This window comes from Poeciliopsis prolifica, unplaced genomic scaffold (genome assembly GCF_027474105.1).
Source record: "Poeciliopsis prolifica strain line A6 unplaced genomic scaffold, Auburn_PproV2 SCAFFOLD002, whole genome shotgun sequence".
Taxonomy (NCBI): Eukaryota; Metazoa; Chordata; class Actinopteri; order Cyprinodontiformes; family Poeciliidae; genus Poeciliopsis; species Poeciliopsis prolifica.
Window position 1 is genome coordinate 13,502,042 of NW_026562377.1, and position 25,949 is coordinate 13,527,990.

Genomic DNA, 25,949 nt, shown 5'->3' on the forward strand with positions numbered 1-25,949 from the left:
GTTTGTTCTTTTCACAAATTGAACAAAAACATTCTTCTTTTTTGAAAAGTTGTTCAACTAAACTTTGATCCAATGTTTCAAACCTTTCTGATTGGTTCTTGCTGGTTTTGAAGTTCAGAACCTCCATAGTCAGCTCATACATGCAGTACAAAAATCTTTAAATAGATTTTTCTGATGCAAGGTTTACTTATGTTCACTGCTATCAGTTACATGTTGTGATGAGAAAATGCTTTCTTACATTTCCTGGTTATCAGACATAATCAAGCCCCCAAGAAGAACCTGACACTTCTGTCCTGTTGAATTAATTAAATACATCAACTTATTTCTCCCTTTGCTAAAGATTCTCATGTTGTCTCAGTATAAACAGAACTTCTTAAACAATTTCTAAACTCTCCTTTTAATCCACTTGCTGATATTTTTTAAAGCTGCCTGTAAACGACTCCCTGGTTTATGCAGGCAGATAACCAGACGAAAGCCACAACCATCAGTCACTCTACAAGCTGGGCCTGGGTGAAATTATAGCTTATCTATTTCTGTAGCTTCTTAGAATAGAAGGTTTGCATTTCCAACAGTCCATAGCCATGCAGACTGGTTTCCCTTTCATACCTCGCTCAAATAAAGGCCCCAGTGATTCCATACTATGTTGGCACTGGAGACCTGAGCAGCTCCAGGAAAATAATTAATATGGTGGAGCTTCTAAAAAGATGCGAGTCTGTCAAAATTTAAAGATAAATTTGAGATTAAGTGGCATTGCTCTGTGATCTAAGTACAGTAAACTACATTATTTACACGCACATTTAAAATACCTGTATGTCCAGCACAGCAGAAATATAAATGACCTCTTCAGCATGTCATTAGTCTTTTGAGGCCTGGTGATGAACTATTCATTTGACTCAGATGTGTTGAACAAGCAGTCGTTCCCTCTCAATTGTGGCCAGACTTGTAGTGCATAATAATTATAGTCATTGCTACGTCTGCGATGGAGCAATACATGGAAATTGAGTTAAGCCAAAAGGAGCAGAAGGGTGACGTTAGGTGTTGTCATAGCAAAGTTTCTTGCTAAAATTTAACTTCATACTGTGAACATAATTTAGATCTATTCGGTTGAAAAGATGTATTTTCAGTCCTCACTCCTTCCGTCTCTAAATGCAGTGGCTCCTTGTTTATATATTCTCTAATCTGCTGGTTTTGTAATCTTCTATCACAAATGAAAAAAGTTCAGCTTATTAGCTTTTACATATTAGTAAAACTTTGTCTCAATGGGTTTATGTTTTTCTCTGAATTTGTTTTTTTTCAGAGAAACAGTGCTGGTTCAGAGAATCCAAGCGACTCATTTCGTTTCTTGGTGGAGGAGAGAGTTCAGTGCTGTCAGAGTCGGCGGGTTCGTTACACTCAGCGGGTCGACTACTGCATCCAGCTACCGGCTCCCATAGAAGCAGCGACGAATAGAGGTACAGACAGTGGCTGTTTTTGCATTAATGAGCCCTTCCATCAAACTTCATTTGGGCTTTCAGAAATACATAAGCAACAAGGGATTGATTGGTCCTGGTTTAAACTGCCTATGCAATTCATTTTTCACACTACTTGAAAATTGATGTTATAAACCAAAGGTGTATATAAGGTGTATATAAGTTTTAAGAATCTCACAGCAGAAGGGTCTACTCAAAGTCTTACATACATGCACCTTTAATGCACATGCAGGATTGAGAGATCTTTGGTTTGCTAACAATTCCTCTCACTTTGAACTCTGATTTTTCCAGAGGAGTTGCTTGCATATGAGGTCAAGCGGAAAGAAGCTGAGGAGAACACGCGGGCTCCTCCTGAACCGGTGCGAGCACGGATCCCTTTCACAGCCTGCCTTCAGGCCTTTATGGAGCCTGAAAACGTCCCCGATTTCTGGAGTTCAGCGTTGCAGGCCAAGTCAGCTGGAGTGAAGTAATCAGACATTCATCCTATAAAATCACTTTATTATTTGTCATTTAATGCTGGTTTTTAATCCAAATCTTTTTTAAACATTCGTTCCTAGAACGTCCCGCTTCGCCTCGTTCCCAGAGTATCTTGTTGTGCAGATCAAGAAATTCACCTTTGGTATTGACTGGGTGCCAAAGAAGCTTGGTAATTAAGCTACAGCCTTGAAATGATTAATTGGAGCTGAAACTGACATTCCTTAAGTGCTGCAATACTAAACATAACCAGCAGAGGGAAGCACCAACCTGCATTTTGCAAAGCATTTACATGTCTGACAAACTAATACAAATTCATAAATAATTCACCTGCAGTTTGAAGATAACATTTTTTTTCATCATCCATATTTATCAACACTGTTGAAAGCATAAATTTGATTATAAACACAGACATGTTTGTTATTGTTATTGTGTGAAATTATTTATGGTGTTTAGCGGCTTGCCAAGCATAGTTGTTAATGAATCTCCTCAACTGACACCAGTGTGCATGTTGGGTTTTACAGACCTGGCCATCGATGTTCCAGACTTCTTGGACCTGAGCCGGCTCCGAGCCACAGGGCTGCAGGCGGGCGAAGAGGAGCTGCCGGATCTCATGCCTCCCATTGTTTTACCGGAAGACACCAGAGGTATGACATTGACCAATATGGCTAAAAGGTTTTACTCTGTTTTGAGCTAAGAAAAATCTTCTTTTTTGTTTTGTGCACTTACATTAAATACAAACTCTAGTTTTTGGTTCTGGCTCAGTTAAAGCCTTCTTATACAAATATAATTCAGCTACTTTTTTTTTTTTTTTCGTAAAATGCTTCAGTTGTCGTAGATAAAATGTTGAAAAACAGAAAAATGATTGCAGTCAGTTTCGATTCTAAGTAATATTTATTTTAGATTGACCTGTTTTTACTATCTTCAGAGAAAAAGAAAGCTGACAGAGCCCCATTGTATTACCGAGATTATTACTAAAAAAGTATGCATATTAGAAAAATATACCCTTATTTATTCATCCAGACCACTGTTTGACATTTTGGAAACTTCTGTACAGCAAGCAGAATATGCTTTTGCAATATATGAGTTAAAACATTTGCAAGGTGTTTTATTCAATATTGTTATTGTTACTGATGTTGAGATATTTCTATCTACTGCAAATAGACAGAAATATCCATTATTTCTATCATTCTGTTATATTTACATTTGACAGAATGTAAACATACGATTGGTGATTTAACAGTCTGCTTAAAAGTTTTAAAGTGAACGCTAAAAAATATATAACTCTTTGTGTTCAGGTTTATACATCTCCTATGATGTACCAGTTTTTTGTGGAGCAGAGTTGTGGAATAGTAGTGCTTTTTCTCAGCCTCACTTCACGGACAGGGGTCTCCCATGATTTACAAGCAGTGGCCCACAGCAGCGTCGGTGGTGATGCATGAACTCGTTGAAGAAAATGCTAAATGGCACTCTTTACAACTTGGGGCATTTTTGGCCCTGCATTTTCAATTTCACAGTCCCGTTAGTGTTGTTAAAGGGCAGCGTTTTCCCTGAGCGCCTGCGCTTCTGTTTCGCCAAACCAATTTTTGTGCCTTTGTTGAGTCACACACAAGTTGTGACTTTTTTTTTTTGTCCAACAAAGTCACAACTTCCAGTTGTTTTGAGAAGAAACTTCAATGAGAGTTGTTAAAAGCAGATAGATTCTTCATGTGGAGTATTTTTTTAACCCAGTCATCTGTGAAATTGTCTTTAGTATGATCTGCTCAAAGCTACCCCAGTTCTCTCCTAAGTACACATTCAGTGAGAATCTCAGGGGAGGGAAATGCTCGGTCAATTAAGGTTGTTGTGCTGAAAGTCGTGTTTATTTCATGTGAGATTTTTTTAATGCACATCACTGAGCTTTTGGAGAACAGACACTGAAATATGTTGCTATGTTTTGGAGGAAATGCTGGCTTCTCTTTTCTAGAAACTTTGTTTAACCAGATTTTTACTTTGTGAGACTTAATTTGATTTTTTAAAAATCTTTGTTCAATCCACATCCTTTTGAAAAGTTAATCTACTTGAAATTGTTGGTGTGTTCCTAATATTTTAGAAGAATTACGGCAGATAGAGGGAGAGCTGATGGCAACACTTGCAGTAGCTCATTGAAAGTACAAAACCAGGATATTTAAAAAAAGACTTTAGGCTGCTACATCTCGGTAAAGGAAACTTGGAGGACAAAAAGACAAATTGGAATTTCTTTGAGCAGGACTAAATATTTCAGAATTGAACAACTTGTCCTGAACACACTGAGTTGGATTCAGAATATATGAAACATACCTTTATTGGTCATTATGTATGGGCACAAAACTGTGCCAAAAATGTTCTGTGCTTCTTAATCAAGGTTTCTAATGTTGTAAAATGTCTAAGAAAAGAAAAAGTATCCTTCTTTTAGATTCTAGTTTTGGACATTTTTTTGGAACACCTAATTGGAGAAACACAGACATGAATATTTGAAACTTTAGCGGTTTATTTACTAGTTGGTTTCTTCAAAAAAAGTTAGACAATTATTTCCTCTTAATAAATGAAGTGGTTTGAGCCAGACTTTATATTTTTATTTAAATTGTATTTGTCCGATTTAAAAACTCGTTTGATCTGAAATATTTTTGTGACAAAAAAACAAAAAGAAGAAATTTGTTCTTTATTCACAGCTCTGTACAAACAGAATGTGTATAAAACCCTTTCCATGTCTAAGTGCACATTTTGCCTCACTTATTATGCATTGCACTGATTGTGACCAATCAAAGTGTTCAAAAAGAAAACGTACATTTTCACAAACCATAATTTCTCACTGAGCTGGATTTAAAAACACATAAATACTTTTACCCGTAATTTTTGCCAATATTTATACGCCCTTTATTTGCCTCACATTGACCAAATTTACAATTCAATGGACGCATGTTCAGAAACCAATCTCACAATTTGACTACAGGACCACAAAAATGGCGACCACACTTATAAATCATTTTTCTCATTTGATTAAGTTTATTTCAGTGTTATTTTCTCTGAGTTTTCTGCTCAAATGCATTTATGCAAGGTTACAATGACATTCTTCTTGTATTTAATCTGATTAAAACTGTGAAATGAAAAGAGGTCAGAGTCAACAACTTGCTGTTTCTGAATATGCTCCTATATTTGCTTATTTCATATTAATATCTTGAATTTTTATTTGCTGCCAATGAACCACTGGTTTGTTATCTTATCTGGCTGGAGTTGGCAGTGATGAATGATTGGTCACCCTTTTGTCTCCAAATGCATCAATGCTTCACACTGATTAGACCGCAGCCCACAAACGTGTTTCCTTGTAGCCTGACTGAGCCACAATATTGCTCATCAGTCTGTTAATCAATTGTGTGCTAAAATATTTTAGACCAGTTAGGGGGAGAAAAACAGAAATTAGTTGTTTTGCTTCAATGTTTGTTTTAATACATCAGACTAATAAAAGCATCTTGGATAGCACACACTCAGATAGTTCACCTTTTCTTGTTATTTTTTTTTGTATTCAAACATGAAAATAAGCCACAAGAATAAATATGCAAAACTGTTTTAACTAATATTTCATTTGTAACTAAATTAAAATGTAGCAGAGGATAGGAGCACAACATTTCCTTTTTCAAAGGAAAGTGTGTTCTACCTGTGTATATTACACAGGAAGAACATGTACAAAACAATTTATTTATAGATGAAGATAGGAACAGAACAATGTTTTTTTGTGTGTCTTTGGAATCTCAATTTCTTTTTATGAGTTATAATAAGAAAATATATGACGATGATGAAAAGTTATTTTATTTCAGTAATTCAGTTTCAAAAAATGAAACTTGCATATGTCATTACATAAATGTATAATTTTTAGGTGTTCTATTGTGATAATTTAATCATTATGAATTTCATCTAATGAAAACCCAAAATTCTGTTTCTCTAAAAGCTACAATTTTGAACACAAATATTGGTTAAAAAAAGAAAGTTCCTGTAGAAATTTAGCATTATGGTCATGTGATTATTGAGAAGACTGACAGCTTAAGTCAGCAACACCTTATAAGTCACATGGAAAGTTGAGTGAATGAAAAAGTGGAAAGAGCTTCAAAAGCATAAAGGTTAACTACAACCTTGAGAAGATTCTGAAGCAAAATCCTTTGAAAAGTTTGGGAGAAGATTAAAATAATGTGGACTGCAGCTGAAGTTCTGTCTGAGTTAAGAGGAAAAAGGCACATGAAAGTACATTTTATATTTCACTGGAAAAGGTCTGAGAGTCTGGAGGAAGAGTGGAGAGACACATAGTACAAGCTGTTTCACGTCCAGAGAGAGGTTTCTACAGCCTGCCATGATTCAGGGAGCCATCTGATGTAGGTTTTTTTCTTTCAACGTCAGCAGAGCAATCAACCAGGGCACTTTAGAGCACTTCTGCATCTCCATAAGGCTTTTTCATTTGAGGAGAACAGGAATTAAGTTTCCAGGAGGATTTAGCACCTGCCAAAAAGTGCCAAAAAGTGCTAAAGGTCCCAGTGCCTGCTCTGATGACCATCACCAGAGTCAGCTGCCCTCCAAGCTGACCAGAGCTAAACCTCAGAGAATCTATGCAGGAGACTAGTTGAAGAACCTGTTCTTCAGAGGCCAAAAAACTATTGAGTGCATGTACTTTACTGTACAAATGACTGTCAAAGTAAATATTTTCTCTGGAGTGAATGAGCATAAATCACACAAAATAATGCAGGGACTGCTTCGAAACATGGCATCAGAATTCGAGCATATTTGCTTCTCATTACCTCTAATTAAAATTGGGCTGCTCCTCATGTTCGTTTAATGAAGTTTGTGTGTTTGCAGTGTTTAAAGCTGCGAGGAGAAGTGTTTGTGATGGTCTCATAAAACGTTATGGATGTGAGGCGTTTAGGGAACATCTGTAAATCCTTTAAAGCTTCACTCTTCCTGCGGCATGGTCTGAGCAGAAATAAAAAGCACAACTTGTGATTATTGATCTCACTGTGTGCTGCTACCTCTAAGCAATCATTCTCCTCCTTTTCTCCAGATAACTCCATGAGCTCAACTGACTGTGAGTATTTATTTCTCTTTTGACTCACACTCCTTGAACAAATGTGTTAGATGCATGCTTTGCTTTAAAAAGTGTATTTTCCTTTAGACAGCTGTGATGAATGCCTCCACTAGCTGAGCAGGTACTGCAGGTGCTCTCTGTGCTTTCAGGCAAACTTAACTTTTTTTCTTTTTTAATGTAGCTCTGCTTATTTTAGCCAGGCTCATTTCTCTCACTGATAAATATTACCTGGGCAAAGATGCCTCGCCGGACCCAATTCTCCTCTGGTCCTTTTGTCTAATGAGTCCCAGAGAGAGAGGGTTACTGTTACTGCTGAATCAGTGAGTGTATGCTGTTGATGTTGGTTTATTTTGACCACAGCTCCGGAGATAGATGAAGGTGCCGTTATGCAGCTGGCAGAGATGGGTTTTCCACTGGAGGCCTGCAGGAAGGCGGTGTACTACACAGGAAACATGGGCCCAGAGATGGCCTTCAACTGGATCATAGCCCACATGGAGGAGCCTGGTAAGGCAGCAATGTCTCACAGAGAATGGCAGCATGGTGCTGAGGGGGGGAGTGTTTGACAGAAACTGAACAAGCTCCTTGAGGAAATGCCTCAAATTTTCAAGGCTGGTGCATAGATTTTTATAAATGCTCTTATGTTTTAAATTAAGGCTCCACCTTATCCATCTTTTTGTAGATTTTACTCTTCTGTTAATAAAATGCACAAAAGGTGCTGGAACAGAGTTGACTAATAGCATAACATTTGCTTTAATCCTAAAAATCATGGGGTCTATGAACATCCAATTTTGAAAGCAACCCAAGAAATTAAGGGTTTATGCAGTTTGTTGCCAGCAAATATGTGGAAAAACTAATTGCACACCATCAAAATTAAATCATGACATCAAAAACCTGCGAAAGGTTTCTCAAGGTTTTGAGTTAGTGTTGAAGGAAAACTGAAGCCTGAGGAACTTAAGACACTAACAACTGCATCTAAAACTTTGCTTAAAGTTATTGTGCTGTAATTTTAAACAGGGTCTACAGGCTTTCAGAGGGTGCAGAGAGGAGCAGAGAAAAGGCAGAACTTTATTTATTAGGGACCTTCTGAGCACAGAGGTAATTTGAACTGATAGACACGTCACATCTAATGTTTTTCTACTCTGTATATATAGAAAGCCGACACTGTTTCAGACAATCTCCTCTCCTGGACTGCAAGTGTTTATCTGTTCATGTCTGTATATTACCAATCCTCAACAAAAAACTAGTGGAAATCGACCCAGGGTATCTGAGCTGCTCAGCAGTGAAGCTGTTCCCCCAAGGCGTCAACGCGTGTCACTTTTTATTTCCCTTGCTGGATGTAAAGAGCCTTTGTACAGTGGATGGAAATTAGAGCAGCCTCCCACCAGTTAGTCTTTAAATGGGACTAATGCATCTGCAAAATGGCTGCATTCAGACGCCGTAATATCAGCAGGATCAGCTGTTCAAGTGTGCTTCATAAAGTTTTATTCTTGCTCTGCTTTCTTCTTTTTGATTAGCCTTTTTCTCACTATTATTGCTTCAGATTCTTCTAAATGTTTTGCCAGAAGAAAGTTATACATCTTTTCACAAGTTTTTAGAGCCTGAAAACATAGTTAAAGATACTTAACTATTATTTCCACAAACTTTTTGTAGATTTCTTAATAAACGTAAAATGCTACAAAGATGTTCCGTGCAAAAAATGGGATCTGTGCCACAAAAATCATTTTTTATTTTTATTTTTTTACATCAAACATATAGAAATATAGAAAATTGTAGGCCTAGCTAAAATGATTGCAAATGTTTTAGAATGGAAACCAAAGGCAGAAAAAACATGAAGCGAAGATAAATTATAATTGAAATAGATGATGGGACAGCTGAAACATCCAACGATCAGTCCTGTTGGTGCTGTTATAATTAATTGGTGTGAAACCTCAGAGCCACTGCAAAAGGTCCTATTTCTGGAAAACAACACACCTCAGGGGTAAAAGAATGTTATTTTTGGATCTACGGGCAACAAAGACCTTCACTACATTCAAACCACAGTGCAGTGGGAATCACTGTGGATCAGGCTCCATGTCATGAGGATTGTGATGTTGAAGCTTATTTTTTTGCACATAGCAGGTATCGTGGATCAGTTTGAAAACATTGTGATACATGTTGCCTTATACCTGAAGAAAAAATGCTGCCAAAATGGATGTTTCAACAAGACAATGCAAGAGCATCAGTAGGCGACCAGTATCCAAGTTCTTGATCAACATTTTGGAGAGGATGACCAAATCCTCTAAACTAAACTAAATGATTGTTCAGTGAGTCACAGAAAAGCTACATCTTCTAGATTTTTTCAGTTTACAGAGTAAATGTCCTAGTTTGGCAGGAAACATAGCAGACACTTAAGCTTTCTTACTTTTTGTAAATTTAGACCGAGTGTCTTCTGGAAAAGAAAATGCAATGCTTCAAGTGCATTGGTCTTATTATCAGCAGGGGGCTGCTGACGTTAAAGACACTATTTTTGAATGCAATTTAATTTGTTCATGAAAACATTTGAGAAACAGTCAAAAAGTGAAGTGCAGGTGGAGAAATGGAGTCTTTCTCTGTGTGGTGAACGTAACTAATTTAGCACAGCATCATCTTATAAATGAATAAAATTTTTCTTTGTAAATATTTGTTGTTTAGATATAAAAGGATATTCTTCTGGTACTATAAGCACAGAAGAATTTATTTTATTTATTTTGGGTAATAATGCAATGATTACTTGTATGTCGAATACTTCGTAAGACGTGAAGTGGGCACTTTGTGTTCCTGTTTATGAGTCATTTAAAAACCAGGTTGAGATATTTCAGTAACATAGTCTGTCTGCAGAGGTGAGCTTGTTAACAAAAAGAGCTAATGCACACTTTCTAGCTGATGCTGCTAGCTAACAAGGTCAGTCTGTTATATTTGATTTATTCCTAAATTAGTTTTTAGAAAATATTGAAGCATGTTTACAATGGGCCGTTAGAATATGGTTTCCTGACCCAGCTCTAATGATAACATCTTGAAGACGCCCATTTTCATGGGAATAAAAACAACTTGATTATTACCAGCGCGGACGCAGGACTACAAGGTTGAGATGGAAAATGATCCTGGAAGATAATGTTCTGCATTTTCATTTATGGCAATTACTATAATAGAGGCTCTGTCTAATACCAGTGCAAGAGTGTCTATTTAAAGTGCCCTTGTTTTGTGGTTGAAGGATAATTTGGCTGGAAACCATGATTATTATTATTTTTTTAGGGTTAAATCTGAAATGGTTACCACTTTATTCCAGGTGGGCCACATCTCTACCGTTTTCCTCACAAATAATTTGATATAAAAAATAACCAGGAGAGCATTTTGCAGATTGGTTTCCAAGCAACACAACAACCAAAGGGTCACAGTGGCAAGAAAAATATGGTGGGTGCTGCTGAGAACCGCATTAACACTATGCAGCATGAAATCTCCCTCCATCCAGCTATTACACCTGCTTGTTTTGCAAGACTGGTGTCTATCTCTGCCAGTCATTGAGCATCAGGCGGGATACAACCTGGACAGGTTGCCAGTTAATCACAGAGCAACACAGAGGGCAAACAATCACGCACACACTCGGACTTAAAGTCAATTTAGAGAGACCAATTAACCTACCAATCATGTTTTTGGACTGTGTGTGGGGTCTCTCTGATTCCTGGCTTCTAGTTGTTGGCAACTGTGCCACTGTGCAGCCCAGATGCAGTCTCATTGGAAATTTCAATAACATGCCTTATGTTTTTGTTTCTCGTGTCATTATGATGCATGAGAGCACAGTTACCTCAGTTTTATGCAGACATTTTGTATGTACTGTCTGATTAATTTGTCATCAGATTCACAATACTGATACTTTTTATCCACCTTCCTTTTAATTCTTTATTTCTTTATTTTATTCCTCCTTCTAATAAATCATTAAACTGGGTGGCTTTCATCAAGGACTTGAAGTGTTATTTCTATGTTCTGAGTAATAATAAATAGTCTCTTTATTTTTTTTTAAATGATCTTCCTCTGTTTTTGCAGACTTTGCTGAACCTCTCACTTTGCCCTCAATGATGGATCCTCTTCCCTCTACCAGTGACAGCCCCATGGGGGCGACGCCACTGGACAACTTGCCTCCGGAGGAGAGCATCGCCATCCTCACCTCGATGGGATTTCCTCGCAATCACAGCATCCGCGCTCTCAAAGCCACGGTCAGTCATCTGCTTACTGTGTTTCTTTTCCTTCATTTGCTCCTACTGGACTTAAATAATATGTTCTTTCTTTGCACTAAAATTGCTTGTAAACAAACCTCATAGAGACTGATGGCATATTCTTAGCCACAGTTTGTTAGATATAAATGCAGGGCATAAGAAAAGTTTTTGTATCCATTATTTCCTCATGTTACAAATTAAAAGTTGAATGTATTTTATTGGGATATTGTGTGACAGACAGTCAGTTGACAGTACTTTGTGGAACCACTTTCCTCTGCAATTACAAATGTAAGTCTTTTGTGCTATGACCATCAACTTTGCAGTGAAAAGTGAGTTCTTTTAGCTGGAAACAAGCAGAGCTGAGCTGTCTCAGCGTGGGCAGACACAGCCGTCACGTCTGACCTGCTTAAAGAGGAGAAATCTTAGGTGGACGGCCCTTCGTCTGCCTCTCATGCAGACTGTTGATAGTTTGAAAGGAAGTGGAAATAGTCAAACTTGAGTAAGAGAGAGGATGGAAAAGGGACCGCCTACACCGTGTGCTGAGTGTCTCAGAGAAACGATGGGCTAAAAGCACATCTGTAACAACTATCTGGCAGCACAAGGAAACATTTTCCTGAACTTCAAAGAAACTGGAGCTTAGGTTAAAGAGCAAAAAAGCAGGAGGAGGGCAGGAAGTGAAGTGGCATTTGAAAAGAGGGCAAAGACTGTGCGAGACGATGAAAAGTGAACTCTGTAAGTCATAAAAGGCTCTGGCTGCCCTACTTGTTCACTTTCCAAGATGCGGATTTAGTCGGTCCTACATGTCAGAGTGATTAAAGATGTCTGCTCTACATGGTGTTTACAAATAGTCCATGCATCACACAAATGCCCCCTCCTCTCACTTCCATGTTGCACAAACTTTCTGGTTGAGAAACAAACAAAAACATCAGACAGCTGGTAAAACAGTTCATAGTCACAAATGGTGTGGAATAAATGAAATGTTTTTACTTCTTTTATAGGTCAAAGAGAATGCCACCTCCATTTCCAAGTTCCTCCAGCCTCCAAATGGCCTCTGATTCTCACATTTCATGTTTCATATTTCAAACTGCCCCTCTCAGCAAAAATAGCCCTGCAGACGGCTGGTAGGAAGCAAAAATAGATGCCGGGCTTTCTTGTTTATCATTAGTAAAGCCACAGAGCTCACTGGCAGACACGCTGCTGCTGCTGTTGTTGTTGTTGAAGTGGAGAGAAAACAAAGAATGCATATTCCTCCCGAGGGAAGGAAAGATGGAGGGAGGTGTGAAACAGCAAGGGGTCTCACTGCTGGTTTGTTGCCGGACCATATCGAGCGTGGGGCACGTTTATCTGACCCCATAGACCTCTCTGTGGGATAAAAGCAGATGCCATCAGCCAAGCCGTCTCCACATGCGTTCCCCAGATTCTCATTCCCCACCTGTCACACCTCTGCTTTGGATCCAAAACAAACAGGGGGAAGTTTATCACAGATGAAAGCCTCCCACTTCTCTAGTGAAAGATTGCTCATTTATCATGTTCATCATGGGGCATTCAACAAATTGGCAAAACTAGAAGAGTAAACATCTCTAATCCTGGTTTCTGTAGCATGCTCTAAGATTGCAGCTCTTTATTAGAGCAGTATGTGGGTGATGGCGGTTCAGGAGGGAGGAGTTAGTCCTGTGACCAGAGGGTTGCTGGTTCAAACCCCTCCATGAATACTAATGCTAACTACTGTTAGTCTTTGTATTATAGGTAGCTCAGTTTCTGTACAGAAAGTGTTTTAAAAATCTGCATCGAATGACCAGTTTCGTTTGCAGCAACTGTGAAACTGGCTAACAAAAAGACGGCTTGATATCAACGTATTTTTTTTCTTAACTTGGCTTCGTTTTATGATTTTCTAGAATAATAATCTTGAGCGAGCACTCGACTGGATCTTCACCCACCCAGAGGAAGAGGAGAGCGACGGGTTCTCTGACATGGCGGACACGGAGCCCAACGACAACGCCTTTTCCAACTTGAACTCGCACAGCGACTCCACGCTGTCCCCAGACAGAGAAACATCAGGCCCAAGAGTCAAAGATGGACCAGGACGTAAGCGCTTCACACTTACTGTGTCTATTCTTGATCTTTCTGTGAAGAAAAGGTCATCAGATTTTGGACTTTTTAAGCATCTTTTAAGAAATCTTCAGGACTTAAAAATCTGAAATTCTGCAAACGTTTTCTGGCATAGAAGGAGTAATGTGACTGTTTTCCTGACGTGCTTTACATACACAAGGAAATCTGACATTAATGACCCTTGAAATGGCTTTTTTTTTCAAATTAAAATGTTGCAACATTTCTGTGTTAGTTTGTTTGTTATGTTTGTGGCTTTTCTTCACTTAAGGATATGAGGTGTTTGCCATCATCAGCCACATGGGAGCCTCCACAATGTCTGGACATTATGTTTGTCACATCAAAAAAGAGGGAAGGTCAGTAGCATCCAGTAACATCTGGTCACTTTTTCTATTTATTCTATTTAATCTTGTGGTATTCATGGCTCTGAACAGTATGTATAATGAATAATATTCACTCCTCTTCATTCAGGTGGGTGATCTACAATGACCACAAGGTGTGTTTGTCAGAAAGGCCTCCAAAGGACTTGGGCTACATCTACTTTTACCGTCGCCTCTCGAGCAGTTAAAATCGCTGCCTCCCTCCTCCCTGCAGTCTTTAAATAGCTTCAGTCTTTTACCCAGAAAGACAGGCAGACACCTGCAACAACAGCCACAGCAGAAACGATGGAAGAAACCTCACAGACCAGCTTCTTGCCTTATCCTCATCTCACACAGGAGTAATTAGAAATACTGATCCAAAAAGGAAAGCAATGTGCTTATTTTCTGTGCATTTGTTGTGCTTTGAATGTATATTTTATTGTTTATGTTGGGAGAGATGAAGAAGGGGAAAAAAAAGTAAGTGCACAGGTATGCGTGCAATTTGTACTTCTGGAGTGGTCTGGAAACAAAACGATGCAACATATCAAATCAGGTTGTTCCTCCCGTCTGCCTTCAGCTGCTGAGCTGTGCATTCACACTGCTACATTTTATAAATGTGTGCTTAGACGGCAGTGCTACACTTCCACCCCACAAATGCTGAGATTCTGCAACAAAACATACGTGATGTCTGTGCTGTCGGTGGCTTTGCATGTTGCTAGGAAATACAACAAACATTCATTCCCATTCATTCACTCTGGGGCAACTCTGGATGCTGAGGGGAACACCCCAAACGCCTTTTAAGCTTCCAGATTCAGGAAAGCACAAGGAAGTTTAAAATGTTATCTAGACTGTAAATATACAGAATTATTTGCTGGATTACAGCTGAAAACTGCCTCAGGAACAAGATGTTTCTGTTTCTGTTTCCAAACCCCCCAAAAACACTTAAAAAAAAGTTCTGCACTGGATGCAAAAGGAGGATAATAACATGTCTATTCACCAACAAGTAAAGTTAAATCATTTCTTAAACCGTGACAGTATTTAGGTAATATCATGAATGCCCAATTGGAGCATATGTAAGCCTGTTTAAATAAATATTAGGTCAGCGCTGCAGCTATATCTCATATAAAAGTTCTCGGTTCTGAACTTTTTCAACAGTTTCTGCCCAAATTGCAAAATATTTGCTTCCTCTGCAAACTTGAACCCAGCTGCACCTGCCGGAGTTTGGTTTCTTTATCACTCCGACAGATTCAGACTGTGACCCAAAAAGGTGAAATGAATGTTTTCATTGAGTTGTTGCCAATTTGCAGGACTCTTGTTGTTACTTATTGAACTGTTGTCCAGACTCCAGAGCAGCACGTCTGGAGAAATATGCATGGCAACTAAATCCGGGATGAAGGTTGCACACTGATCTGTGTCTCCTCTGCTGTGCACACGATGCACATGCTTTTGCATCGCTGAATGTAAATCTTTATGGTGCTCATTGTAGACAGAACCTCCTCTTCAAAACCCATGAACCAGCAAAAATAGTTCAACTCATTTGAATCTAAATAGGATGACTTCAAAAGGTTAGTTTCCAGCTAATATCATCTTGTTATACTTTAGAGAGTATAAAGAGCAGAACAGCTTAGAAGATAAATGTAGTGCAATAAGCACTTAAAAACTAAATTTAAGGGGCATTTTTTATTCAATTTGCTGTGAATCAAAACAACAGTAAATAAATAATTTAATGATAAATAAGTATAATTTATTTTAATTACAGCAGTGGGACTAATTTTCATGTTTTGTTCTTTTTAAACACATTGACGCACTGAAGCCGTGATGTTTTAACACAACCTTCTCAAACCAGTAGAATCTCCTACTGGCCCACGCTGTCCTTTAGTTTTGTCTGGAATATAAACTGGTTTTGTTTTATGCATCCAAGAAAAAGACAATGCAATATTTCAAAGCAATGGCCATTTGTTTTGTGCACTGACAGGCTTGGCTGCAACTCAGTGGCTCCTGAAGCTGGAGGTCTTGAGAATTCAAAGTTTACTTTCAAATTGATCCTGGATATAAAAATATAATTCAGTATTTAGGGTTTGGAAGGTCTAATTTTATTCTTCTTTATTTAACGTACTGGTGATGAATGTATTTCCTGACTGGTCACATGTCTTTGTTTGCTTTGCAGAACTTCACTTTGACATCTGGGGGTTGTAAAAGTTTTTTTTTGTCCTCCAAAACTCAAGTCCATCTTTACATTTAATTGTTGACATAATGGTTCCCATAAAAAAATGGATGCCGACTAACCAATGTTAATTAGTGTATTGTAAAAAAGAAAGAAACAGTAGTTTGAATGAGAACAGCAACAAAAACGCTATTTTTAGCTGGTAGTTGGAATATGACGGAATAGAAACAAAAACGCTTCTTTCATTCATAATCACCTGAAGGCTGTTTCTATTCTGTCTTCACACATTAACAGCTGTCTAAACAAATACTCAGTTTTCACTGTGCTCCTCTTTAACAACATTGTGCCTAAACCTCCCTGGACAAATCTTAACTCATATCAAATCTCCACCTCTCAATGAAATTGCTGCTGTGTTTCTCATCTATGCAGCAGGAAATATTACTCAAAGTCTCTATGCAAGTCCTGCATTTCTGCTGCTCTTTGCCAGCAGATGACTGATGAGGTTGTCGTCTCGCTCAGCTGTGGTCAGTTATAAATGTGTCCACCTATGTTCTGAAGTTTGTCTTTTCGCTGCCCCTTCTGTTTCCTGGATAGATATTTTTATTATTATTTTTTATTCTTGTCTCGTTTCAGCTTTTTCTCTTTTTCTCTCGCCGTTCTTGTCTTATTCAATTTGTTACAAGAAAAAGTTTCATATTCAGCATGTGCACTAAAGGTCAACATGTAGTTATTTGGATTGTACAATAGTACTTTTGCAGATTTTATTCTATTTTTTTTTCCACTTCCATAAATGTCAAACATGTTAATTGTTTTTCTCCCTGCTGCCTTTTTGCAAAAAAATCTGTACCACCACCTTAGTTTTTATTCGCGGGATTATTTTACTTTTGTAATGTAGCTGTTAATCCAAATGAGGCTTTAGTGTACGTAAATACCGTACAGTATATCCAGTGGCACTGTTTACTTAATGATGTTTGGGTAATTTAATAAACTCCACATTTGTTGAAACAAGTTCTTTTTATTTTAAACCAAGGTTTTACTTGTAAGCTCATTTCAAACAGAGGGAAATTCAAATTAAAAATAAGAATAAAGATACACATTAAAAACATGAATCATCACATAAAGATATGCAAAGATAACATAACCACATAAAAAAAATAAAACTACAATTTAGGAAAATAATAATAATAACTTCAGCCAATTGACTGATGGAGAACCAGTGCAACAATTTAAGGACTGGATAATTTTATAAAATTTTTCAAGTGTTGCTCAGAACTCCAGCTGCAACATTTTGAATAAACTGCTTCTACCTAAGAGACTAGGTAACACTTTATTTGAAACATGAAGGAGTCTTCATGAATGTTTACGACTGTTGTTATGAAGAGTCATTCAGTAAATGACATTTTAATACAAAGTAGCACAAAAAGTTGGATTAAAGGTTCATTAAAATGTGAACTCTGGATTATTTGGTAAATAATGACACTTGTAATGCAAAGTTGCATTGAAACTTGCATTAAAAATGAATTAAAATAGTCAAATTTGCATTTTAACTGTTTACCAAATGAGACTTCATGACAACAGTTGTAAACATTGATGAGAACTCCTTCATCTTCTTGACTCTTGTCATGTTTATGACAGTGTCATGTCAGTCTTATACACACTCCTTCAACAAAGCGTTACCAAATATTATTGAGTGACCTGTACAGTCTATGAACAATTACATTAACAACCTGAAAAGCTTGAACCAGATTGTTTAGGTTTGTTTCTTAAATCATATTTTAAGGTGATATCCTTGAAAAGGTACTAGGCTGATTTTTTTCCTCTTTTTTATTTTTATTTTTATTTTGTTGGAGGTCAACTGTTAGTCCATCAAAACTTTCTGACATCACATGGATTCTGTCTGTTCTGCATTTAGCTGGTGGACATTCAGACCGAATAGCCGGATATCAAACGATGTTAAGGAGCCCGAGAACAGATTCTTGAGGTACCCCACAAAAAAGACAGACAAGCAGAAAATATATAACAATAGTTTATTTTAAAAGGTTACTTCCATACTTTGTTGTTAAAGGTGCTAATGCTTTCCTTGTGATTATACAAGTTCAGTAACAAGCATGATAGTCAGTGGTTTAATAAATGGATGCATGTATAGAAAGTATATAATTTCTAGTTTCAATCATCAAAATATATTTTTTATTCAAATGTGATGCTTCAATTAATTTTGCTAAAGCAAACTATCACTTTACATGTTGCAACAAAGTAACAGCATGGGTTAATGACGTCCATGAGCCCCGGCCTACAGGGTTAGGGTTTATTTTGAACCCTAATCCTTTTTATATGCTTTAAAGTTACATCGCAACAAAACCAACATATACATTATTACATCTGTAAAGTACAGATTCTTTACATCGATGGAGACATGAAATGCATTTGAGCCTTAATAAAATATAGAATAAACATTTAAGATGAGAAAATGCATTTAATAAAGGTAAAAAAATAACGTAATCTTGCACTATAATGCATTCTTTCTTAAAGTAGATGCTTTTTTTAAAAAATGTCTCTCTGGACATTTAATTTTATTCTAGTTACATGTGTGAACTTTTGTTCTTTCTGTGAAAAGCAGAAACAGAGGTGTTTAAAAGTGTTAAATCTCTTAGGTAAAAAAAGCAACAATGATGGTAGCTGTAAATGTAAGAATGTAGAATTATTTCAAATAGTTGTAATAAACTGCTTTGCAGTATTACTTTACATTTTGTACATTTTACATTTTAAATACCTAATCTCTGTCACACTATTGCATATCTGCCTCGTTTTTCCAACGGGTGGCTTCCTGCTCGTCTGATGAAAGTGTCATTTCATCTCCAGTTAAAGAAATGCCAGAAAGCTTTTGTACAAGTCAAAAAATAAAAAATAAAAATAAATAAATAAATCTTTCACATGAGCATTGCAACTAAGAGATGCCATATATGACGCACATAGGCACTAGTGCTACAAATTTGACATAAATGCTACTTAAATGTTTCAGCAAGATAATGTTAGTGATTCTATGTTACAGCATGCAGAATGGTTCAAGTGGCTCCAACAGCTAAATGGAGCCATTTAGCTGATTTATTTTCTGATAAAAATCAACTAATAATTATTTGACCATTTGGAGGCAGTCACAAATTGGTGTAGAGAATTGAAATTTTACTCCCAGAGGGATGGACAAGCAGGAAAGCCCATTTCTGTTGCTTTGATTAAAAAAAAAAAACTTTTATCTCATAATTGTTATTTTTACCATTCAGATTTTTTTCCTTTTTACATTGTGGGATTTTTTCAAAACTGGTAGGATTACTATATTTATAAAATCGCTTCTGAAGTATTACTCCATGATGTTGCAACATCAATTTCTTTATAGTAAGCCAGACTTGTTTTACTCATCTCTTTATAATGTCACAGAGCCAATTTAAGATATGTCAATATAATGAGATGCAAGTTTATTTGTTTTTTTATTAGGCAGGGAGGAATGGGCTTCCTCAAACAAGAGCTAAGTAGGAAAAATGAAACTAAACAGCAGTAGTAATTTACACCCTTCGTCCCGATGTGCTTGCACTACACTAAAAGAGGTCACAGCGAAAGCAGCATACAAACTTTATAGAAAAGCAAAACGTGTTTTTAGATATGGCAACAAACATGGCAAGGTAAGAAACGGAGGCAAAAAGCAACATTTTATAGGTTGGGTTCCAAATTTCTGTGTTATAATCTATGATCGCCTACTGCTGCAGGAAAATGATCTAAATCTAGATTTTTATGAAATTATTTTTTGGATCCTCATTTTTCTGCATGAGCCCTGCACTACTTCTTTTATGCCATAAAACATATCGTGTGCTGAATAAATACTGAATATATAGATATTGTTTAATGCTAAGGTTGCAGTACATTGTAGAAATATTGCAAGGAAGCCTCTTCATATGCCTAAATGTTACATATATTAGTGATAGCAAAAGCAAGCACCGACATGCATTAAAATGAAGGTATAATTCTGTGCCATAATAAACATGCTATCTCCTCATGATGTTGCTCAGAAGCATGCACTATGCTACTTCAGTTCACCTGAGGAGGGTCCTAATTGTACAAAAATCTTGACTTTAAGGGCAGAGCTTTAAGCTTCCTCCTTTTTTTGTTTCAAAGTTATAGAATAAAAAAGAGAAGGCCCAAGATGTGATTTGAAAGATGAACAAAATTCCAAAACATGGGGTTTTTCTACAGATCTGCTGACAAAGAGAACACATGGAAACAATTTGTACGTATAAAATGATTACAAATGACATATTTTTCTTTTCTAAAAGTAAGTAAAGATATTACAAAGAAGACACAGGATGAAGACAGACAGAGGCTTATCAAGCAAACACAACATGTACTCATGTCTGCAGACAGAAACACTCGTGCACACAACATCTATCGTAGTTGTGTTCTTGAGACATTACTGCTTGACTATTCTAATTATTTCCAGAAAGACTTCCTGAAGATGTAAGTGAAGGTAACAAATGACATCTGTAAATATATATTTTTTATTTGAGTGGAAACATTTCTGGAAGTAGCATCTATTGATCATCATTAGTATTTAACTTAATCTTACAATATAAAAAAAAATTACAAGTCAATATGTTAATTGACTGAGCTAAAAAAAAAGAAGAGTAAACTGAATGAATTTTACTGTATGCTTGTAATCCCATGCTTGTATTATTAAAAATCCAATTAGCTCTAAACTGGAAAACTCTGTCAAACTGCCAGAATGTTGTCTTTGTTTTATAGCTAAGCTGAATCAAACTGAGATTCACAGCTCAGATTGGAGAAAAAAAAAAAAAACTTTAAAGGGAAAGTTCCCCTGCTAATTCTCAAGGATGTCACTATCATTCTATCAAACTATTGACACATCTAAACATTCACTGCTATCTAAAATATGTAGCCACTGAAATATTACATGAGCTTGGATTTTTGCAAAACTTAATGAGTCATTTTTTCAGTGGCTACATATTTTTTTCTGTGGCTTTTTTCAGTGGCTACACTTTTCCCAGCACAAAGTGCTGGGAAAAGTGTATTTCATGTTGATTTTAATGAGCTGATGAGGGAAGGCTATAATTAAAGCATAATGTTAACATTTCAGGTTGTTGAAGGGGAGTTTAGTTGTTGAGAATAATTTGGATTTGGGATGATTTTACACAAAACAAGAGATTACACATGAATTAAGTGAAAACAACATGAGTGATAGTTGGTGCATCAGAAACTGTTGACAAACTCCCTATTTTAAATTAGTAAGTATTTCAAATATATACAGTTTAATAACACAATGAGTTTCTAAGTGTAACTAAACTAAACTTGCCAAATGAGTGCTAACCTCTGTGAACATAAACTTAAGAATAAATTTGTCCCCTAATTTTCTGTAAAGCCTTTCTAGAAGCTACTTTTGCAAAGTATAAAACATTCAACCTGCATTTCATGTGCCTCTTTGAAATTAAACAATTTTGTTTCATTTTCAATTGTAATGGAATCGTCACTGTGAGCAACTGGTATCCAACTAAAGTGATTTCCTCTTACAAGTTTTTTTGGCCACTGAACATCTTGTTGAAGGTGGCTGCTTTTTAAGTGAAACTGACTTTACTTACCATCCAAAAGTAAAACAAATATCTTTGAGAATTGTTGCAGTACAGCCACAAACATCATCGAATTGTAAGCAGATTAAATAAGAGGGACAACAAACACAATGTTCTCCAAGACAGTGAAGTCAAACGGAAATAATAAATGTTTTTGTTATTTTCACAAATAAAATAACAGAGAATAAGCACATTTATGCTAATACCCTATGCTACCAATTTACTTATATTGTGTGTAACTTCTCTATATAAATTCATCTGTTCTGTGAAGGCCTTGAGGTTTGTTAGAGAACATTAGTGAACAAATAACATCCTAGAGACGAAGCAACGCATCAAATAAGTTGAAAGTAGGGTGAGGTTTGCAAGCAATATCCCATGATTTGAACATCTAATGGGGAATTATTTGACCCAGCTGCAGAACAATTCAGACCTCTGTAAATTGGCCAGAGAGGGAGAGCATTGAGAAAATCAGCCATGGTGACCAACGTGACTTCAGAGGAGATTCACAGCTCAGATTGGAGAATGTTTATATGTTGCACTGGTCTTTGTGAACAAGTGGCAACAAGCCAGTCACGTTGAAAGAAAGTCATAAGACCAGGATATGTTGCTGCTCCTTCAGAGTGAATAGAGCCGAAATACAAGACAATTATCAAAAATGACAAAACTGCAAAACCTACCACCAAAGATATGCTAAAAGCATTTATGCATTAGAATGGCAAAAATGTCAAAGTCCATGCCTGAAGCATGAAAAGTTGTTGCTGACACGTTTCCCATCCAACCCGACAAATTAGCAACTTTTCAAAGCCGGTAAAGAAAAGCCTAAAAGATTTGGAGCTGCAAACTTTGTAAAAATTGATTTTACATTGAAATTATTTATGGGGCCTGAGGACAAATGCATGTTACACTTTTTTCATTTGAATTAGCAAAAAAATAACCAAAAATGATCAGTTTTCTTTCTCTTCAAAATGATACACAATTTTGTTTGTATATAAGCAAATGTTTGTGGCTGTAATGTGACAAGTATGAATACTTATGCAAACAAAGAGAAAAGTGAGCTGACAGAAGAAAAAAATGTCTACAGTTGTGAATTTGGTGCCTGCACCTGCAGTCACAGATGCATTATTATGTCGCAGATTCATGCAGTGTCAATGCTGCACTTCAGCAGGTTTGTGTTTGTTCTCCCCCAGCCGCCTGATAAAACACTCCTCCTAACACAGAGTGTGTCATCCCAGCTGCACTGTTAGGAAGATGAATGGTTCTGGTTCTGGTCTCTGGTTCCCGCTGATAGCATTCATTCAAAACACAGAATCAACACTTCTCTTTGGTCCACTGAGGCAGATGGGGACAAACATGAAACGTGACCTTTTGCATAGGAGCCGACAATAACAAGAAGGAGGACAAAAAAAGCTTCCCGGACCATGGACGCGACCGATAAACACCAAAGTGAGCTGTACTGCACAGCAGATAATCTATCATTCACTCCGCCGCCACACGGCAAGCTGCACGGTGTTAAACTCACAGTGACTTTCAAAATGTGGCTAAAAGGAAGCTGACAACTGAAAATCATAAGAAATATTTAGAGGTGCTGCAAAGGGTTTATCTTAAGCAGGAGAATCGGTGCATTTTATAATGTATAATGATCTTCTGAGTAGCATTTCTTGATTTATAAAATCTGTTTTTCCTTGTATGGATGCATATTAATCTGGTAAAAGCAAACTAACAAATGTGTGCAACTCTACGCAAGCCTCTATAAATATTGAAATCATGCATGATGGCTGAGGGTAACTGATTTAATTAAATGAATGAGCTTCACTGCCGGAGAAGGAGCAGCAAAGATACAAATGACTACATTAAGAAAATTCATCAAGCTGCTGTCTTGGGTCCTGGCTTGCAAATACACATCTTTTAATCTAATGTTAGTATGCTGTATTGAAATGAATACAGTCAGCATAAATAAAAATTAGGCGTTTCTTTGTCGGGGCCTCTGAGACGAGACATTTTTAGGAATATAACCACTTAGGGAAAGGTTAAAAAAACGCACAATTCAAGTCAGTATTACCCAGCCAGTCAGAATTAAAGCAGCAAATATTACATACAAGCTGCATAAATATATAATCAACTGAACTGAGATTAGCCGATCAGAAATTGTACAGGTTCTAAGAACAGCACTTACATTAAGAAATTTAAACCAGTCTGAAAATGGCTTTGATATATTTTGTCCCTTGTTGCCATAAAAATAGTATAAATAAATAATGTTGGACGCATGCATCTCAGTAAGGCTTTACAACCTGGGTTGCGCATTCCACGTGGATAGAGGAAGTCATCTAAAAGTGCAAAGGGAAAACTTCTATAAGTATGCTAATCTCTCCATTTCTGAAAATGTTTGTTGTGGTTTTTTTTATGCAGAGTAATAAGTCTCCATTGACAGAAGGGGAGATGAAGCCAGGAAGACAATATAGAGCTCCGGGGTTATAAGGTGCAGCCTTTATTGTTCGGCTCACAGTATCCATCCGTCAGAGAGAGGGAGAGACAGTCCTGAGTCAACATATCTTCCTCTCAAAACCTCATCTTTTCTGCTGCAAATGGCTTATGAGGGTTCCTCTATGGGAGTCTTAAATCTGGCTGTCACTCCTGGCTCACCTCTGTTCCACTGCATGAGTCGGTTTTTAATTGATGTGTCCTCTAAGGCATTGCTCATACAATCTTCGCCCGTCCTTGTGCTCTTTAGGGAAATCACAAATTGCAGTGCACATTCCATCGCTAAGCAGACCATCAGAACCTCTGGAAGAAGCGGCCCTCCGAACTGCTCTCAGGAAATTTAGGGCAAGAAGACATGACAGGGTTTGACCTTTTTAGTTCATTTTGATATGCAGAAACGAAACACACACGCTGGTGTGTTCACTCAAACCATGTGCACTTTGCGCTTTTGGCTTCTGGATAGAGACCAGAGAACAAATGACGGAGCGCACTCCATCGATTGCTCAAAAGTCCAAGTTAAAGGCCCTCATCAGGAGGTCCAGATCACCAATGTTTGCGGCCTGGAAGAGTTCGGGTTGGTCCATCATAGATAAAGCTATCCTCAGAGCTGCCCAGATGTTGCCAGACATCACCTGATGCGACTGCTGAGCGCTCTGGCTTTTCCTCTGGAGACTTAAAGCCGTCAGGAAGTTACTGGCTGCTTCTCTGGGGAAACAAAACAGACAAGTCACTTCACGCAGCGTAAACTCTCAGAGTTTATGTCCGGTTTATTACATTTTCTGAATATCTTATAAATGTCCAAACTGAGATCTCCTCATGATTCTATTGTTCAAATAGGATGTGATCTCTAGCTTGTTACACTAGCATGATGAAAAGCAAGACTCGGAGATTACTTTATGTCACATGAATAACAATATAATGTGCCTTGCATAAAATATTAATATTAATATTAATATTAATATTAATTTGCCTTAAAATTTTCAACCCCCTTTCATTTGACAGCCCTACATATAATCAAACAGAATCAGCTGCTACCTTTAAAATTCACTTTATTACAAAAATAATTAATTTAATCTTTGCATAAAGTTTGTTAAGGATTTTTTAAATAAACACTTTCACAAAGATTAAGAACTACATTTCTAGAAAAAAGTTATGCAGTTGTTTTAAGCGCCGTTAAGCGTTAAGCTGCTTAAAACATTTGACAGACATTGGACATTTGGCAGAGCACTGTCCAATCTATAATCTATCATCCATCCCACATGGAATAAACGTGTGACCAAGCTGTAAATCTATTATCCACATAGTCTGCCTAGGGAGGATTAATGTCCTCCGTAAGCAAGAGGGACATTACTCAGATTCCTGATAACTTTACGTGAGCTGTAGAAAGCTCAGGTGGGATGATCTGCTGTCATATCAACTATTGTGCTGCTCACAAATCCACCCTTCATGGATCAGTGGAAAGAAAAAGCTGATTATTGAAACAAAGCAATAAAAAGTCTTGTTTTTGATTTGCAACAAGAAGCTGCTCTGTTCACTTGAGATCCAAAGTTTATTTTCCGGTAAAAGATAATCTTGAGCACACCATTTTCACAATGCAACATAGTAGAGGTGGCGTCATGCTATGGGACTGCCATTCTTCAGCAGGAGCATAGAAGTTGGTCCTCAACTTTCAGAAGGAGCTGCAATAGAATAAGTTTGATCCAGCAGTATTTTTGTATTGGTTTGGCCCAGAAAAAGGTCAGAACTAAATTGAGAAAGAGAAAGCTAATCTCATTAAATGCATCATAATGAGCAAGATCCATTTTTCAAAGCAGGATGAGAAAAATCACTCTCTGGACATGGGAACCTTGGAGGAACATACAGCAATAAACCCTACAGCCGTAGATGCAGTAAAAGATTATTTAGTTACATAAAACAATAATAAAATACATTGAATACATTCTATACCTAAATCAAA

At 37.1% G+C, this 25,949-nt stretch overlaps 2 protein-coding genes across 2 annotated transcripts in view; one reads left to right on the forward strand and one right to left on the reverse strand.

Moving 5' to 3' along the window:
* usp13 (ubiquitin specific peptidase 13) overlaps positions 1-16,892 on the forward strand; it is a 30,171-nt gene extending 13,279 nt beyond the window's left edge. The window contains exons 12-21 of the mRNA XM_055054538.1: positions 1,298-1,451; positions 1,761-1,935; positions 2,027-2,115; positions 2,468-2,590; positions 7,006-7,029; positions 7,390-7,533; positions 11,089-11,258; positions 13,154-13,343; positions 13,636-13,720; positions 13,836-16,892. Of these exons, the coding sequence (XP_054910513.1) occupies positions 1,298-1,451; positions 1,761-1,935; positions 2,027-2,115; positions 2,468-2,590; positions 7,006-7,029; positions 7,390-7,533; positions 11,089-11,258; positions 13,154-13,343; positions 13,636-13,720; positions 13,836-13,932 (1,251 nt within the window). The 3' untranslated portion in view covers positions 13,933-16,892. The remainder of the gene's footprint in view (positions 1-1,297; positions 1,452-1,760; positions 1,936-2,026; positions 2,116-2,467; positions 2,591-7,005; positions 7,030-7,389; positions 7,534-11,088; positions 11,259-13,153; positions 13,344-13,635; positions 13,721-13,835) is intronic.
* A 1,008-nt stretch (positions 16,893-17,900) lies between these two features.
* The window catches only part of pex5la (peroxisomal biogenesis factor 5-like a), a 73,461-nt gene continuing 65,412 nt past the window's right edge, over positions 17,901-25,949 (reverse strand). Inside the window, exon 15 of the mRNA XM_055054551.1 lies at positions 17,901-24,697. Coding sequence (XP_054910526.1) covers positions 24,496-24,697 — 202 coding nt within the window. The 3' untranslated portion in view covers positions 17,901-24,495. The remainder of the gene's footprint in view (positions 24,698-25,949) is intronic.